The sequence below is a fragment of the Micropterus dolomieu genome, linkage group LG12 (assembly GCF_021292245.1).
Source record: "Micropterus dolomieu isolate WLL.071019.BEF.003 ecotype Adirondacks linkage group LG12, ASM2129224v1, whole genome shotgun sequence".
Classification (NCBI taxonomy): domain Eukaryota; kingdom Metazoa; phylum Chordata; class Actinopteri; order Centrarchiformes; family Centrarchidae; genus Micropterus; species Micropterus dolomieu.
Window position 1 is genome coordinate 21625140 of NC_060161.1, and position 18801 is coordinate 21643940.

An 18801-nucleotide genomic window follows, 5' to 3' on the forward strand; every position below is an offset into this window, starting at 1 on the left:
ATTCCAAATGAATCCTAATGTTGCTCTGTGTCACCTGTTTGCTAACGCGCTCACCATATCAACTTTTATGTCAGTGGTGTGCTAACAACTTGGTGCACTCCCCCTGAAAGCAAAATAAATAAATAAATGAAACAAAAATCAATGCAGATGTAACTCACTGCACTCACCACATACAGTACTATATTTAACAGTATTTTAATCTAGCTGATTATCTTTTAGCTGTATCAGGTATGCGAAAAGAAACAACATTCATTACAAGAGAGGGCCTTGGTGAAATGAGACTCGCTCTTGTGTCATTCTACCAAACGGCCTTGTAGTCTTGGAATGATTTTAATTGTTACAAAGAAGATCTTGAGAAGAGCTAATGAGAAAGAGATTTAATTAAAGCAGAGATTAATTAAAGTCCTCAAGTCTGTTATTGTATACTCGGAATACCTTTCCCACCAGAGAAGGCTCTACTGTATGTGTAACTTTTGCTAAGCAGGAATTAAAGCGAGAGAAGCGAGTCTGGCAAGCATTTTTGCTTCAACCAAGATCTCACTGGCATAAATGGGTTCGAATGAGCTAGTAGGAAGCTAAATTCCATACAAGACGACAGGAAGAAATATGATCATCCAACGATCAATCAATCCTTCAGCTACCGGAGTGAGCACAAACCAGACAACACTTGTGATGTATGAGATGATAAAACATGAAACAAGTTACTCTGGTTGTCTGCCTATGCAGCCCATGGCAGGTAGATCCGTCTCAGAGTAAACCTGTGTGTGCATGAGTGAGACACACTTTGCGCACTGTCTGACTTTCTTTACCTTGGTGTTTAAATGACCTTAAACACAGCTTCATCACAGGGCTTACGGTCCGTGAGAAATGGGGTAGGGGTGGTGAAGGAGGAGCTGGGAGGATGATGTTTCCAATAGCTCGTTCATCATGTTAGATTAAATACTCCACTCCACTGAACTTGAACGGGGCAACGGTCCACCTCCCTCCCTGCTCTCCATCACTCTCTCCTTTTTCTTACCAACCACCAAAGCTCGTTTCTCACAAATCCGACCTCTGCACCGAAGCGCTCCCTCCATTCCCTTTTACTTCATCTTTCCACTTCTATCTTTGTGCCTGACTCTCATTCTCCTGCCTTTCATTTGCAGTCTCCCTTCCTTTCTGCAAAATGCACTGCTGCTGCTGCATTTATGCCGGGGATTTAGCTTGTAAGCTGAAATAATACAATTAATTTGCTCTCCCTCTGACTCTCTTTCCCTCCGTTTCTCCTGCTGTCTCAGATCAAGCAAGTGGAAATGTGCTGACATGGAGTGATACCCAAAAGAGAATTCTAACAAAGATGTTTGTTCACGCTAATGAAGAAAATAATGAAAGGCAAACAACAAAACCAAAAGAGCGAGCGAAACTAAATGAGAGCCAAGGAGGGATGGAAATGAGTCGAATGCGTGTAGCATTACCAAATACGCACACAAAAACGTGTGAGGCAGTTTAAGAAATATTATCACTGCGTATGATGTATCTTTCCATCTCAGATAGGATATCTTGCGGCCGGAACAGGAGTAGGACTATCAGGGCTTAATTGGACTCGCATCAAATAAGAAAGGCTCAAGAGAAACGATGACTAAGAAAAAAATTATCTCTTCTTTATTCTGCTGTTAAGAGGAGATGTAAGGTACCAAAAAGAGTGTATTAATCAGTCAGAACATTATATAAGTACACTGTAATACTACTCCACTGATTTTTCGGGCCCCTTGGTCAAGTGTCAGCACTTGCCTCCAAAGTTATCTCTGACACAAATACAAAGCCCTATATGAAAGCAAGCTAATACTTTAGCAGTATGTCAAAGGACAACGCTCCACCGATTTCACTCGTGAAAATACATTTTTTCTAGTCATGACTATTACACAACATTTGTGAGACAAATGTACTTAAAGGAATGGTTCAATATTATCCTCACAGTTACACAAGAATATCATTATCGTTAAGTGTGGAAAAGGGCTCCAAAATTAACCTCCAAAGCTCACTAATTAACATGTTGTATCTCATTCAAACAGAAATGTAAAGAAGACATGTTTGTGGTTTTACGTGCTGCAACTATTTGCTAGCAAACAGCAGGTGACCAGCTTAGCTTAGCATAAAAACTGAAAGCAGAAACAGCAAGGCTTCGTCTGAAGTTTAAAAATACACCTAATACCACCTTTACACCTCACTAATTAACATATAATCATACTAGTATTATGCTTTTTGGCTTTTCCTCTCTCCTTTATTGAGTTATATATCTTTTTTGTCCATGTAAAAGGTTTGCAAAGTGAAAAAGCCCAAAGGGAGTTCCTAACTCCCACAGAAAGCTCTGCTCTGAACCGCTTGAAAACCTCTCGTTTGTAGTCCAGCCCTTCACTCCCTTTACTTGTGACGTCACAATGAAAACGCGTCATAAAGCTGCCAAGCGGCTAGGGGGTCAGGCACGCCCTCAAACCAAGCTAGTCTGAGCGGAGGCCCTTTGGCTCGACTCGCCTTTGTTTGGTTTTCCATTGTAGAAATGTTGTACCTGTACCTGCTTCCAGGTACTTTTTTTTGTATCACCTCACCTCCGTCGAGGTTCCAAGCGAGCTGAGGGATACTAAAATGTAACGTGAAAACATGACAGACTGCTGATTGATCAGAAAGAATCGTCACTATTCACTGCATCATCATTGCTGTGCACCAGACAGAGGCCAGCAACAGAAAGTTTTATCTTTTACAGTTTTCGCATTGGAATTTCATCACTAAATCCACTTCTGAGAAGTTTTGTGGTGAGAAATCAACTGTGTAGATTTCCAATCTAGACAGTTTTACGAGAAGTGATGGCGGAACAAAAATGTGCTTGAATATTTTCAGAGTTGAGGAGCTCCGCAAGTGGCTGTGGGGGATGCCTGTGCCAACCCGCGGGAGGAGCATGTGAGGCCGGCCAGCCACCCGCTCACAGAGCCCTCTGCTCCCGCCGTCACACAGACCGCTGCAGCAACAACGGCAGAGAAAAACACAGCTGGAAGGTTTTCATACCGCTTATCTGTCTTTTTTTAACTTAAATCAAGAGAAAGCTGTGTGGATCACTGGTGTGTGCGCATTGAACGTCGCGGCAGTCGTGTGTGGCGTCGCTATGACAACAAGCCAAGTACTATCTCTGGGTACTATCTGCAATGGAAAACGGAGCAGGGCCGAGTAGAGTCGAGTCTATCGAGTCGACCTATGGTAGCATTTTTCGGTAAGGCAGCATAGATCGTCAGAACACCGGCAACAGTTCAACGTTTAGTCCTAAAAGACGATGCAACTCCAACTCTGTTTTCACAATCACAACCTGTAAATATGCTTTATTGGTTGCATTATATTTAAAATAAACACAGCAATGTAACTTCACAAACTGATCAAGTGCGGAATTGTTGTAAACACAGCCAAAGTTATAGCTATAATGCTAACATTACACCTGATGTGAAAGCTACTGAGCAAACGTTCAAATTGTTTGGCCAATTTTTATGTAAAATTGAGTTGAAATATGGTGATTTTTGTAGTGGTTTATGGTAAGATGTGGAACAATGATGTTGTGTGGTTGTGGACTTGTGAGTAATACTTGCTAGGTTACGGTCACAGTCTGAAGTGGCTTTGATTTGGCTCACACTACCTTGTTTCTTACGACCCGCCCTTCTCTGCTTCTGATTGGCTAGTAGTCCTTACCTGGGAACTGCGCATGTGCAACTCCCAACAAAGATTTTAAGAAGTAGTAAGATGCATCACTCTGTAGCTCGTACAGAGTGATGAGAGAACATACAACACACAGGGTGAAAAGAGGAGCTGCAGCAATGTGCAGTATGAGACAAATATGGTGTTTTTTGAAAATTAAGCCATGTAAACCTGTTCTGGTACAACGCCTAAATAAGATTTTGAACCTGAAAATGAGCATAATACCACCTCTTTAATTCATAAACAAAAAAATTAAAAAAATAACAAGCATACTGTGGTTTTAACTCACTTCAAAACACCAACAAGTAATTTTTAAATGGCTAAGCTATATAATTGGTGGCATTAATCTTCTTTTATATCTTGGCAAGAAACTCTTGGCAAGAAAGATAATAAGTATATTTCTCATGATGTCAAAGTGTTCCTCTATGTGGCATTACCCGGATATCTCATCTTGGGATTGGAGGCAACAAATTTTTGTGGAAGGCACCAGTGTGTTTTTTTAGCTTGACCCATACTAGGGACAACAAGTCCGGATATCTCGTCATCTGTTGCTTCGTTTTGACCATGCAGTCTCTCAAAAGATTTATGGAAGTGCAATACTAAATCACTGGAGTAGCCTTTTAAAGATCATAAAAATGCATCAGAGGTATGAGATATGCAATCCTCCCCCTCACAATGGTTTTCAATTACTCCAAACAGCAAGTACTACATTACCAAGGGTGACCCATTCCAGATTTTGCCTATCTTTTAAAATACCCACAAATCCAGTGGTTGTTTGACAAGACAAAACAATATACCAGACAGTTAATATGACTATGATTATGGAGTACACATGAAGTCCAGGGTACTGGGAATAAAGTCATATTTTGTTTAAAAGGCAGGTGCCGCGCTGCAGGAAGAGGAGCTCAGGATTTCAACTCAGAGCACTGAGACCTTTTTTAGACCACGTCTTATTTTTCTCTTGCCATCTAAAGCAGGGATGGTCACTTAAGCAAATAAGATTCATCATCTTACCAATCAGAGTATCTTAAATGCCTTTTTAATAAACCAAAGAAACCAAACCATGATTAATAGTCAAAAAAGGTACTGCATAAATATTCACTTAAGCCACTGGCTATACTTAGACAAATAATTTGTTTGAGAATCTGTACTGTAAGTTTCTTGAATCAGTGAGCAAGCGCAGATTTAACAGAATGGAAAATGGGTTAAAACAGAATTAAAAATGAAAAAAAAAAAAAACCTCACTTTGCATAAATTGTCGGCAATAGTTAACATAAACATTAAGCCAAAGTGTCACTGAATTACATTACTGCATATGTTAATTACAATCTGTCAATAAACCTTTACTTCGTGACCTCAAAACTGCTGTCATGTGCGTGTTACGTGGGGACTGATGTTATGCAACAACAGACTGCTTGAAATTAAAAGAACAAAGTCGGCTTCACAAAGTCGGACAACGATCTCTCGTTGCACAGGTCCTCTGTCGCATCATTTCACCCACAGTTAGTGAAGGCCCTGACAGAGCCCAGTCTACATCCCCCAGGCACTTTTTCCTCCCTCAACACTAATCATTGGTGATTCCCTAACAAGAAATGTGCGTTTCTTTAATGCCATCACACACTGTTATCCAGGTTCTATGGTTACTGACATCATAAAAAGCTCCCGATTTTACTGCCATCACTCCCATCCTCTATTAAAAGAGTAATAGTCAACGTGGGAGCAAATGAGGTAGCCCGTAAGCAGTCTGAGTTGACCAAATTGGATTTTAACCATCTTTTTTTTACTTCTTAATGCAGTGCGGGAAATCCATGTTTGTCTCAGGTCCCATTAACTCAGCTGCCCGTGGTGCTAGTCTTTTTAGCAGACTCCTCAGCCTCCATGACAGGCTACAAGTTGCCTGTAAAGCTAACGAAATGTGCTATATTGATAATTTTAATATCTTTTGGGAACGTCGTTCTCTTTTTAAAAGGGATGAACTTCACCCAAACAGACTGGGATCACAAATTATCCCACACTCCCTCCCTTCCCTTCCCCCTTCCTGTTTCACAACCAACTGTCCTAAGCCCTAGCACCCCCCCCACTGATCTCCCATGAATCTGCCACCTTTACTGAATGTCTTTCCTATTGAGACTGTGGTTACTGTAAGAGCCCCTTTTCAAGTGAAACGTTCTGTTGTGCACAGCAGATCAGACCCTCGCTTCCTGCTTGCGGAGGGCCTGCACCCCTGAGAATGACCCTAATAAATGCTCAATCCATTACAAATAAATCATTTATATTGAACGATTTTTTCACCTGCAAGGAAATGGATTTAATGATTCTGACTGAAACCTGGCAAAGAAGCATGGAAAATGGCCCGGTAATTGAATTGTGCCCACAGGATCGTTCTTTTATCAGTACTCCTAGGACCTCTGGTCGGGGTGGAGGTCTCGCGATGGTCCCCAAAAACTGCTTTCAAATCTGGAGGATGACCACAGGGATTTTCTCATCATTTGAACTACAAGTGACCAAAGTGGGTCATTCAAACCCCATTTTTTGTATCTTAATTTATTGACCCCCTGGTTCTAACAGCTCTTTTATGTCTGATTTTAGAGATTTTTTATCTTCTATTATACGGCTGGGCAAATCGGTAATGAGTGATTTTAATACTCACATTGATGATGCCTCCTGTAGTGTTGCTGCTGAGTTTTATGTATCACTGAGTCATTTAATTTTGTTCAACATGTGTCCGGTCCCACACACATTAAGGGCCATACATTGGACCTTATTTTTAACCTTGGGTTAAATGTTGATTGTATTTACGCAGAGGAACTGCATGTCATTGATCAATACTGTGTCTTGTTCAACCTCTCCTTTAATTAAAAAAAAGTCACTTTAAAAAAGTGCCTGAAAAGTTTTCTGCTGTTTTTGACCAAAACGCAGTTCTGTCTCACCATACTGATTTTAATAATCTTCACTCCACTCTTTAATTCACATTGCACTGAAGTCTTGGATCAAGTGGCTCCGAGTAAAATGAGACGTGTCCCCTCCACACACCCTTCCCCCTGGCTAAATGACGCCATTCAGTGTTTTAGGTGTAAGTGTAGGAAGGCAGAGCGACTGTGGAAATCCACTTAGCTTCAAGTCCACCGTCTGTATTATAAAGACCTTATAAATAAGAGCTTCTTATTTTTCAAAATTAATTTCTTCCAGCAACCACAAACCTAAAGTCATGTTTGACACAAGTAATAACGTTGTAAATCCTGCACCTCCTGATGTTCCTATTTTTTCAAAAGACGATTGTAACAAATTTCTCTCTTTTTTTGTGGACAACATTAGAGATATCAGGGCTAGCATCATCCCCTCCACTACTACATCTGTCACTGATTGTCCTTCCTGGCCACCAATTTTGGAACACACCTCAGTGATCTGGTGGCCAGTATGAAATCCTCCTCAAGCCCTGTACATATTTACCCACCTCCTTGCTCAAAAATGCGATTGGGACTGTTGGGTCATGTTTGGATCATTAACAGTTCCCTCAGCTCTAGTTTTGTTTCACTTTAATTCAAACATGCAATAATTCAACCTCTTCTGAAAAAAAAAAAAAAACAATCTTGGATCCATTCCTTGTCCAGAAATTACAGGCCTATTTCCAAGCTGCCATTCATCTCAAAAATAGTAGAGAAAGTTGTTGCCAAACAGCTCACTGCCACTCTGACTGCCCACAATATACTCGACAAGTTCCAATCTGGTTTCCATCAGAATTATTCCACAGAAACAGCACTACTTAGAATCTCAAATGACATAGTGATGTCTTCCGATGCAGGGAAGTGCTCTGTTTTGGTGCTGCTCGATCTTAGTGCAGCCTTCGACACGACAGACCACAGTATCCTGATCTATAGGCTTTGGAAGTGGGTGGGTATGTCTGGGAGTGCCTTGGACTGGTTCTCTTCCTACCTCTCAGAGAGGAGCTTCTCTGTGTCACTGGGAACTTACATGTCTAAAACTGCTGCTCTATCCTGTGGTGTGCCACAGGGTTCTGTGGGCCCCCTCTTAGGCAACATTATTAATAATTTCAAGGACATTTCTTGTCACTGTTACGCTGATGATATCCAGCTGTATGTCACTTTTGGGTAAGATGAGTATGACAAACTGATCACACTATGCAACTGCCTCACTGCCATTAAAAAATGGATGGCTAAAAACTTCTTACAACTGAACACAGACAAGACTGAGGTCCTTATTGTTGCACCTGAGCATAGCTCCCTCGATCACTCAGCATATTGGATCACTTTCATCAGCAGTAAAATTAAATCTTAGGAATCGGTTATGTTTGACACATCAATGCACTTTGATCGACATGTTAAAACTTTGACCAGGTCGTGTTTCTTTCATGTAAGAAACACTGCTAAGCTCAAACCTGTTGTCTCAAAACCAGAACTTCAGATGATAATTCATGCTTTTATTTCTTCCCGCTTTGATTACTGCATCTCCCTTTATACGTCTCTTAGCAAGTCGTCCCTGGTTTACAAATGGTCCAAAATGCTGCTGCAAGGCTGTTGACCAGGTACAGCCGGAGAAGTCATATAACACCCATTCTGTTCTCCTTACATTGGCTCCCTGTTAAATTTAGGATTCAATTTAAAGTGCTCGTTTTAACATACAGAACGCTGCATGGTCAGGCACCTGAGTACATCTCAGACCTGTTGCGCCCGTATACTACCACTAGGCCACTAAGATCCTCAGATCAAGGCCTACTAGCAGTCCCATGTGCATGTCTCAAAACTAGTGGTGACCGTGCATTCCAAGTGGTGGCACCAACACTGTGGAATACTCTTCTGTCAGACCTATGCCCTGAGGTCTCGAAGCATTTAAAAGTCAGCTGAAGACTTTCTTATTTAAGCAGGCCTTTGTCTCCCTATAAACTTTTAACTGTGAATATTCATGTGCTCTTTAAAATACAAAACATTAATTTTGATTATTTATGCGCCTGTTAATATACATAAATACATTGATTATATTGATTTATGCCTTTTATAATGTTTGATGCTTATGGATGATGTCTGATTTCTCCACTGTTTTATTGTTGCTATTTTTTTATCATTGTAAAGCACTTTGTGACTTGCTCTGTGAAAGGTGCTATAATAAATACATTTTATTTACTTACTTATCCCAGCCAAAGGGCAAACGGGTGAACCAAAGGGGCACTTGGCATATCACATGATCACCTGGGGTTACTTGGGCTGACCAGAGGGGCATTTGGTGCTGACTGTGTGACATTTGGGCAACAATGATGCTTGGAAATGTCTCTCTTTCTGGCTGAACAAACTGCGATTTAGCAATAAGAGCAAAAAGGGCGGGGCAATCATTGCTGCCTGAGAAGCCTGGACCACACTATACTGAAAGTAGATGAGAAAAGCAGAGCTAGACTACCAACTGGGCAAAGCAGGCAACTGCCCCAGGGCCCCAAACCCTGAAGAGTAACGTGCTTGTACTCACCAAGTGTGCAATATATCGGAGTGAACCCTGAAGCGTTTTCACACATATACCGTATATTTACTTTTTGCATTACACATTCATGAACATCTCTATATCTTTCTCCATTTCTGCCTCATCTGCTTCAAATAGGCTGTGATTATTATTTTACTTTTTCAAACAGGAAGCTGTCATCCTGTAGAGAGGAAGTCCCGGCAGTGCTGGAAGTACCTGTTCTGTTTTGCAGAGTCTGACTTTACTCCCCACCAGGGACACCAGCACTCTGCCTTTGTAACCGCGGAGCTCCAGCAAGCCTCGCTTGTTTGTGGAGGAGGGGAGGATGTCGGAGCGTTTCTGGGAGCCGCAGGCGGGGGGGCGCGTGGCCGTCTGAAGAGTTTCCATCCACTCCTGACGCTCCCCTGTGGACACATGTAGGAGTGGGAGACAGAAACAGAGAAAAAGAGAGCTACATGGTGCGTGTGGGTACAAGTGCGAGTTTGTGAAAGAGTGAAAACAAGAGATAAAGAAATCAAGAAAGGCCGAAAAGAGAACTAGACAAAGAGAGATCAAGGCGTTTTGAAGTCTTTGACTTATATTGTTAATTCATCATTTTTGCTTCCCTTCAGTGACTTCACGGTCTTATTGGTTGCTAAACCTCTACTGCATACTGATACAGAAAATTCTAGTCCAAAAGAAAAGTAATTTAAACACCGGATGAGCTACGATTGGTGAAAATTAACTTAGCCCCGGGAAAAAGAATATCCTGCAAAGCTTAAAAGTGCAAAGTCTAGCACTGGAGATATAGATAGCTGCTACTCTGAGATTTGAAAGCCTCAGGCAAGATGTGACATGGGTAATTTGAGTAAAACACACCACCTAATTAAAATACAGGATTAAAAATATATAGCTTCTAATGAGATTCAGCAATAGTTCTGTGAATCCACTAAATTGTCTCAACCTGGAAAACAACAGAGCAAAGTCACAGAAAGGTGTGAATAAATTTCAAGGAGCAGTTTATTTCAGTTGTAAAGATCACTTACATTTGTTTGTGTTTTGTGGTTTTACCAACTAGAAGGTTGCTAAGCCCTGTCAAACTTCAAGTTCTCACAGAGCATAAATGCAGTTTACAGTTATAATGGTTGCAGATGTACCACTTGAAATTCTTAGTAATCTTTGAAACAATTAATCCTTCATTTTAGGCAAACAGACAAAAGCAGCGTTCTCATTTTTAACCATTGACCATCAAGTGTGCAGGCTGAAATGACAAAAGTCACTGGCAGGTATTATCAGCAGAAGCTAGATAGCTAATTAAGCTAACGTTAGCTCCATGAATTGGTTGAAAGCACTGTGTTGACTTTTTAATATTTCCAGCTAATGCACTCATACATTTTATCATGCAAACAGCCTCTTAGTCAGTTAAGTCAATCTTAATCTTTAAGTATGACATGGAAAAATAAAGATTAAACTGTTATTTCATCGCCACATAACCCAAAAAAGGATAAGTTTTCACTTTTTAAAATTACAAGCAGAAAGGCTTTTTGACAGAATGTAACCCACTGGATATTCAGATAAAAAACTAACCGTAATGTAACATTAGTGCAGGTCAGAGATGCTAATGTCACTCTAAACTCTGGCTTCTAATCAGTGGGAAATACAATTTTTTTTTAAGTAACCTGCAACCCCACAAACTAATGCAGGTAGTTTAATTATATGCAATAGACTCTTAGTCTTGGACTTGTGTAGGTACTGAGCTAGTTAGCTGGACATGCTAACATTTGCAGCTAACGTTGGAGCAAACTAACACACTGTTTAATCCATTACTTTTAGTTTTGCTGTTTTTTTGGGTTTGTAAAGACTATAAGACATATAAACTTTTTTATATACAGAGTTTTGCAACTACAGCCCCATGCATACGGAGAAACCCAAAGCTCCACAGGCCTGTGGTGCCTAGTTACAGTTGCTAAGATATAACTGGACAATCTCTGTGCGTGGGAGCGTCCTGTAACTGGCCCTTCAGATGTGTGGTGTCTTCAAAAATGATTTGTCCTTGAACAGGACACTGAAGCTCTAACTTATTGTAAATCAGCCTGGATTACTGCACAGCTAAACGGCTCAAGTGTAGCGCTATGCATCATGTTCCATTCAAGGTTTTCATTCAAACAATGTACCCTCAAAAGGCCTCACATATCTTCTCTCCAAGTTTTCAAACGGACATAAAAGACGACATGAAACCAGCACTGTGAAGCCCATTCCCCTACCGCCAAAGACATTGTGCTATCAAAGTGGAAACACAAGAGATACCAGAAGAATTGTTAACGCAGGCGCGCACACACACCACAGGTCCAAAGCAGCACCCACTGTGGTAGCTCTTACATGACAATACATGACAGAAAAAGACTAAGAGGAGGAAATCAAAAACCTCTGTAAACTGATATGAAAACAAACTATCAGTTTGGATGGTCCTGCAAATTTGAGAAAAGGCAACAGCCTACCCTCTTTTCTAAAAAGGACATAATCATACAGGAATAAAGTTTTCAAAAAGTAAATGCACATCAATTCATCATCCAAAACAAAAAAAACAACACTGACAGAATGATACTTTTCTGAAATACACAAAGTGACAAAGTGATGCTCTCAGAACTACATTAGTGTGGTCAGACGTGGGAGCCTCGCACCCCCCCTTTTCAGGAAATGTATTTTTGGACTCCCAGGAATATGAGCAAACAACAGTACTTGATGTCTGTATTTCCAAATGACCCTGGTGTGTTTTATTAAAGGCCTTACTTTGGTGTAATCACTTCTCAGATTCATTTTATTATCCATTATTATGCTTATTATGCCAGTTTGCCAAAAGGAGAAAGACTACCGACACACAAATCATGTCAGCAAAATCAATTGTACTATTAGCTGTGTAGGCAAAGGAAGCATGAGGAACTATTTGTGGCAGGTTCTACTTACATTGCCATGCTTCACCAGTATTATTTGCTAGAGAGAATAATTGTTTTGCGATACTTTATTGATCTCCACAATGGGAAAATGTGTCTTTTCAGATCCATGGAACATTTCATTACCTAGATGACTAAGATAAATGTACACATATTAACTTACATACCCTGTAACAGCTAATATAAGGGGTTGGGTCTATACAAAATGTGCAAAATTACGACTGAAACACTGTGGTGGCCTTGGTTGTCTTAGACATGCTGAGGACACTACAAATAAAGACAAAACGGTGAATAGTTTCTGACTAGCCAGAGTATAAACGTCTGCTGTGATTACTTGTCTGGTTTATAAGAATAATTAAGTATTTTTCTACAAAATATCAGCTGCAGATGCTTGTGGTCGTGGTTACCAATTTGCTCCTAAATCTTCTCCTTCAACCATGGAAATTTATCAAGGAAGACATGAATATTGTGCTTTTCTTTGTTATACATGACAGAAAAGTGAATATCTTTGGAACGTTTTTCACTATTTTCTGATATTTTATAGACCAAATAATTAGGAAAATAATGAGCAGATGAATGAATAATGATAATATTAGTCAGAGTGTCTCTTCAATTGACATTGTGAACTATGAAGTGCAGGGGAAAAGGGACATGCATTTGCTTCTCTTTTTGACCACAGGTGCTTGATAATGGGCAGTTCATCATGCTGCTTCTAGTGTTGGTGTTATCTTCCCTTGTGGGTCTGTCTGGGTTGACTGCATTTTTGGATCTAATTATCCTCAGGCTCTGCTTGGATCAGGCCTGATGGTCTCTTTAAAAAAAGAAAAAATTTTTTTAAATGGGTTTGGATAGGTTTCCATCAGGTCATTTCAGGATGAAAATGTTGGACCCTGTGAAAACTCTGAAGCTTCCCAATTTGTCATATTATTTTATGACAAACTAGTTTTTTCCCCTCAGCCAACTGTGAGCTTGTGCTACCCTCAGAGTGACCTGCTGGCGTGTCCTCAAAGCGCTCTTCCTCTGTAGAGCAATAGAGGAAGGAGGTCCGTTCACAGTGACATGTCATTTCGTGGTCAACCTGACATTGTCTTAAATTGACCTTAATTAGCTTCTTGACGGAGACTTTCTGACCTCCTGTTGCCTTTTTGCGGCCATGTGCCCGTCTTTGACCTTGCATGCGAACACATCCACTGACTCCACTTCTGATTCTCCAACTCCTACACACACTACCCTCTTGAGCTCCCAAATACTGCATCTGCTGGTCCCAAACTCAGCTCTGGTCTGGCTACCCCCCAGATTCTTATGAATTTACAAAGAGCGGGTATCAATAATAAATGCCCTACTCAATTATTGACTGCTCTTTACATCACTAGGCTTTACTGTTTCGTTCCCACCCTGCTTTCTGAGTTCCATTACCTGTCCTGAGCTCACTTATTTGCCTGTTCATTTATTCAGGCCCTTCCTCACTCCCTCCACTCTTCCTCTTCGCCCAGGCTGTCAATCTGAGCGCGGGAGGGAGGGCTGGAACGAGGCATGAGGTGGGAGGATTGAGAGAAAATTGAGAGGAGCAGTGAGACAGTGGCATGCCCATACGCCTGCGTGTTAGCATATGTGCATCTGACTTGTGTGCCCGAATGTGCCTTGCATATGATGAAGTATATGTTTTTGTTTGTTTGTGCACACACACACACACACAGTCTCATACAACTCCAGCGCGGCTTGCCAAAATTACTTTCCACTCTGTGTGCAAACATGCCCTCACCTCTGCATGCGCCTAGCTTCATCGCCTGTTCAGGGGATATATGTATAGCCGTGTATTTGAAAGACCATTCCACTTTACATGGAGAGAGACGAGTAGAGAGGCAGATAATCCTCATTGAAAGTGGATGAGATGAGAGCCAGGTCCACTTAGCGCTCAGCAGAGATCTTAGAAGGCGCCCACACAGTCCCTATCAACTGGGGGGAAAAAAGAAAAATACACAAAACAGATGGATTGTGGCCATGTGCTTTGTTTTCTCTCATTTCAATCTTCTCTCCCATACATATGTTGGTCAGAATTCTTTGGTAATCCAAAATGCACATGTTCTGAGGCCTCAAAAACACAGCATCATTTGTCAGGGTCTATTACAATCTAAATATACATTGTGTATTTGTGCCAAGATGTCCCTCAGGAGACCGAAACAGGGCTAAAAGAGGAGAGAAAATGTCTCCGTCATGATCCCAATAAAAAGGCGATTGTTGCTTTGTTGATCATCATGACAACTCTGTGAGGTGATAATGTGTCAGTGCTTACAGGTGAATTAATACAAAGTGAAACATGCACTACAGTTTATACAACTTCACTCCCACTGTACATCCTCCTGAGTTTATATTCCTGCCATCGTTCTCTCTCTGGCCTGCTCCCAGTCATTTGGTTGTTCTCCCTACTTATTCTCTCTCTAACTCTCTTTCCTGTCATTTCAAACAAAACCAACATGTGTTAGGAGCAGGCTTGTGGAGAGGCAATTGCCAAAGCATCAGAATACAAATCATCAACATTTTGTTGTTTTTTTTCTTTCACCATAAATCCCATCTTCTTGGGGCGTATTTGTCAGCATCCCCTCCACACCTCCGCTTGTCTTGACCGCTTTCCATCACCCTCCGCCGTGTCTCTTTCCTGCCAAACTCTCGCTTTCTTCTCCCCCATTGCTGCCACTGCTCTCCGCATCACTCCCTCTCTGTCTTTTCTTCCCTCCTTACCCCACCCCCCCGCATGCCTGCCTTCCTTCCTCCTTCCATCTAGCCTCTCTCAAGCTGACAGTACCTGAGGGAAGAGGCCACCTGCGGACCAAGTGGAGAATCAGCCGACAGCTGTGTGCACACTCTCTCCGGTGGCCTTCAATTATTCACTCACTTCTCCCTCCTCCTTTCTCTCTCTCCATCTTCATTCTGCCCTTTTCATCTCTCCCTGCCGTCGCTGCCTTTACCTCTCTGTTGCTTCTTCACACTGTGATTGCGTGTCTGCCTCTCTCTCTGTTATTCCCTCCTTTAAGCCCTTCCTCCCCCCCCCGTTTTCTCCTATCCCCTTCTTCTAATGTCCCTCCTGGACGCCTTTAACACTCTCGCACTCTCCACTGTTTTCTCCCCCCATCTCTACCCCCCACTGGATCAGCCCAGCAGATCCTTACCTCCACTTCACTAACCTACTCCTTCTTTCCCTCTGTCTCCCCATGTCTCCCTCTTTCTCATGTGTTTCCCCTAAGATTGATGACTCTCCGCCACAAGGCGAGCGGGCCTGTTTAAAGATGCATGAGGTGATGAGGCCAAGTTTTCTCCTCCTTCTCACTCTCTCACTCTCCGTCTCTGTCTCTCTCTCTCTCTCTCCTCTTTTCCCCTCTCCATCTCTCCTGCACACGCTTTGTACTGACGACAGCAGCCACCTCTGCAAGAGGCTTCCCACCGATCCCAGGCGGTCAGAGGCCACCTCCAAAATCAGACAGCCTTCTCCCCTCCCAGGTCTTGTCAGGACGGCTGAGTGTGACGTATGATGATCATCCAGCAGTGTGATAAATGACGCCGCTGAGGACCGCGACTCAAACGGACAAAAAAAGCTTGCAGTCATCGATATGATGATGCGCCAAATCGACAGGGACAGGAGGAGACAATCGCTCGTTGCTCAGTGTGGTGAAAATAGATGACAAAAAGTTTTAAAGGGAAATTTGTTGGTTATTATAAACCAGTGGTGATAATAATAGATAAATATCCTTCTACCACAAAGCATTAAACACTAGCTCCTAAGCAGTATGCTTGCGCAGTACGAAACGGGGGTTTGTTTGGGTCAATGACAACACAGCGTAAGACAGCGCTGCAGAGATTTTTCAGTCACTCTGAAGTCTGGTCGTATTTTAGTTTTTATGAACGAGCTGAGAGAAACTTGATTGAACAAAATGACCTTATAGTGAACGGAGGGTGAGTTCACTTTTAGCTGTGGGTTGTCTGTCTGACTTGCTAACAGCTTGTAAACTGAAGCTCTCAGTGTGAGATGCTCTTGAGAAAACATGTTGTTCTGTTGCTGTGTGCGTCGAGTGTCTGCAGACTCTATTCATCCACTGCACATGATAACACGTGCAGTTCAGTCAACCAATCAGCATATCTTGTTCATTTTAAATCCAGCAGCCATCAGATTAGTTGTAAAAGTGTCAGAACAGGAGAAACGCTGCAGACTGCTCTGTATTTATGTCAGTTGTTGGGCTCATTGCAGTTACTGTCTTATAGACGAGACTTATTTGTTTTCATGTAATTGTGCGTGGAGTCATTGCACTACCTATATAATATAAAATCTTGATAATGCACACTTAGATGGTTTTCAAATGTTCACAAAAGGTATTGGCTGTTATTTTATTGTTTATGCAAACAAAATGGCAATTTTTTTTTTCTTTTCAATGTAAAACTTGTTGAAAAGGTTCCAGTGTGTGTATCAGTACATTTTATTCTCTTTTGGGACATTTTCACAATACCGTTATAATACTGATAACCGTGATAATTTTGGTCACTATAATCGTGATATGAAATTTTCATACCGCTACTATATAAGTAACTGTCTAATGTATATGACAGCATGTGTTGTGTTGCATGAGAGTATGTGTTGAGAGATGTTTTATTTCTGTATTTTGTGTTGTCTTAAAAAGCTGCAGAACGGACAGAGTCCAAAACAAATTTCCCTTCGGGGACAATAAATCATATCTTATCATCCCTATTGATGACCAACACACAAGTCTGAAATAAGACTTTCATTCAGTGGCATGTATTGTGTTTGCTATTATCTGTGGGTTTTCTATTCATTCGCTATTTATTATCTAAAACTAAGTTTTTGTGAAGTTTAGTCAAGTGTAGTTACCAGTAGGGCTGCAGCTAACAGTTATTTTCATTGTCCATTAATCTGTTTGTTATTTTCTCAAGTAACAGATTAGTTGTTTGGTCTGAAAAATGGCGATCAGTGTTTCCCCAAGCCCAAGATGACGTCCTCAAATGTCTTGGTTTGTCCATAACACAAATATCACGGATGAGTAAAGAAACCACGAAACACTCACATTCAGGAACACGTTTTCCTTAAAAAAATTACTCAAACCAATTAATTGATTATCAAAATAGTTGCCGATTTATTTAAGAGTTAACAACTAACCAATTAATCGTTGCAGTTTAGTTATGAGTACTTGAAAGTTCTGGCCTTCAAAAAAATATGTAGTTAAGTAGTACTACTGAGCACAGAGTATTACTACGTTTACTGTACATATTCCAAAATCAGCACCACAAATCAATAACTTACTCCTCATTGTGGTGCATTTCTACAAATGTTGGGATTGTCAGTGAGTCCAGGGTTTTGAGGTGTCAACCCAGCTTGAATCCAATTCATCCACTGCTGTCTAGAATGGCTGTCTGGTCTTTGGCTTAAACAGTGGTGCAAACACTCAATACTCAAAACTAAAGTAAGGGTAAAGCTTGAAGCTGCAACTGATTTATTTTTTTGGCAGCTTAGGGGCAGCGGACAAAAGCTATAAAAACACAACACTGACATATTATCACCTTGTAAAGTTTTCTGACGAATGGGCAAATTTCTAACTGAACACAGAGCAATAAACGACCAGCTGAACTTATCAAGGGCAGTGAGTAGATGCTTAATACCAATGATGAATAGGTCAAATATTGGTTATTCTATTCCTAGTTCATCAGACATCAATACTTGCATTCAGTGATCTAGTCGATAAAGATCTTTCTACCATGTTCTCACTGTACTACACAATGCGTCAAAGGTTCTCAACGCTATAACCATGCAGAGCTCAGCTCCTCCGATCTCACTGATCCACGTGACCCTATCTGACCACAGAGACAGACCCTCGATTAGTGAATGCGCCGTTTGACCCGGGCAGCCTAATAGACTGCCATCAAGCAGGCAGGAGGTAAAGCAGCGGAAAGTGTCTCTTCCCCTTCTCATTAAGGTCCGACACAGACAAAGCTCCCAGCTGAAAGACGATAAGACAAGACAACTCTTACTCCATTTTGTCTGACAGAGGGATGAGGAGAGGACGGAGGAAAGAGACTATTAAAAGTAAGAGTATTTGTTCATTTTTTTAACATATTCTTTTTCCGTTTTGATTGACTTAATAACATGGCTCAGACAGGGACATGAAGTCATTACAGCCAACAGAATCTCCCTAAACACCATCGTATACACCCATCCCCCTGCTTCCCAGACCGAGCCTGCTCTGTCCAAAGATTAAAAAAACAAGCCTATATACTTGACACTATGTGTGTTACAACAAAAAACAAGAATTAGCAATTTTAGGGAAAGTCTGGCTTAAATCTTCTACGTACATACAGAGCAAGTAAGCTAAGACGTGCTAATTAGTCCGTTTCAGAGAAGTTGTATTTAATTAACTTTGAGAAAGAGACAGGCTAGCCGTGTCAGTGCAGTCTTGCTAATCAGTCTTCACAACAAGAACATCCTGAATCCAGATCTGCATTTAATATGCAGCATTAGATTAAACACAGATTGTAAAAGAGATTGAAACAAATGCTATATAATTTGTTAGCTTGTATGCTTTAGAGGTGTTGGTTTTAGAGCTACACTAGCTGTTTCCCAATTTCCAGTCTTAATGCTAAAACCAGGCAAACCATCTGCAGAGAGTAGCTTCAGATTTACCATACAAACATG

The 18801-nt window shown here is 41.2% G+C and overlaps 1 protein-coding gene across 1 annotated transcript in view; it reads right to left on the reverse strand.

The window, feature by feature from the left end:
• arap2 (ArfGAP with RhoGAP domain, ankyrin repeat and PH domain 2) overlaps positions 1 to 18801 on the reverse strand; it is a 133188-nt gene that overhangs the window by 93906 nt on the left and 20481 nt on the right. The window contains exon 9 of the mRNA XM_046064553.1: positions 9397 to 9584. Coding sequence (XP_045920509.1) covers positions 9397 to 9584 — 188 coding nt within the window. The remainder of the gene's footprint in view (positions 1 to 9396; positions 9585 to 18801) is intronic.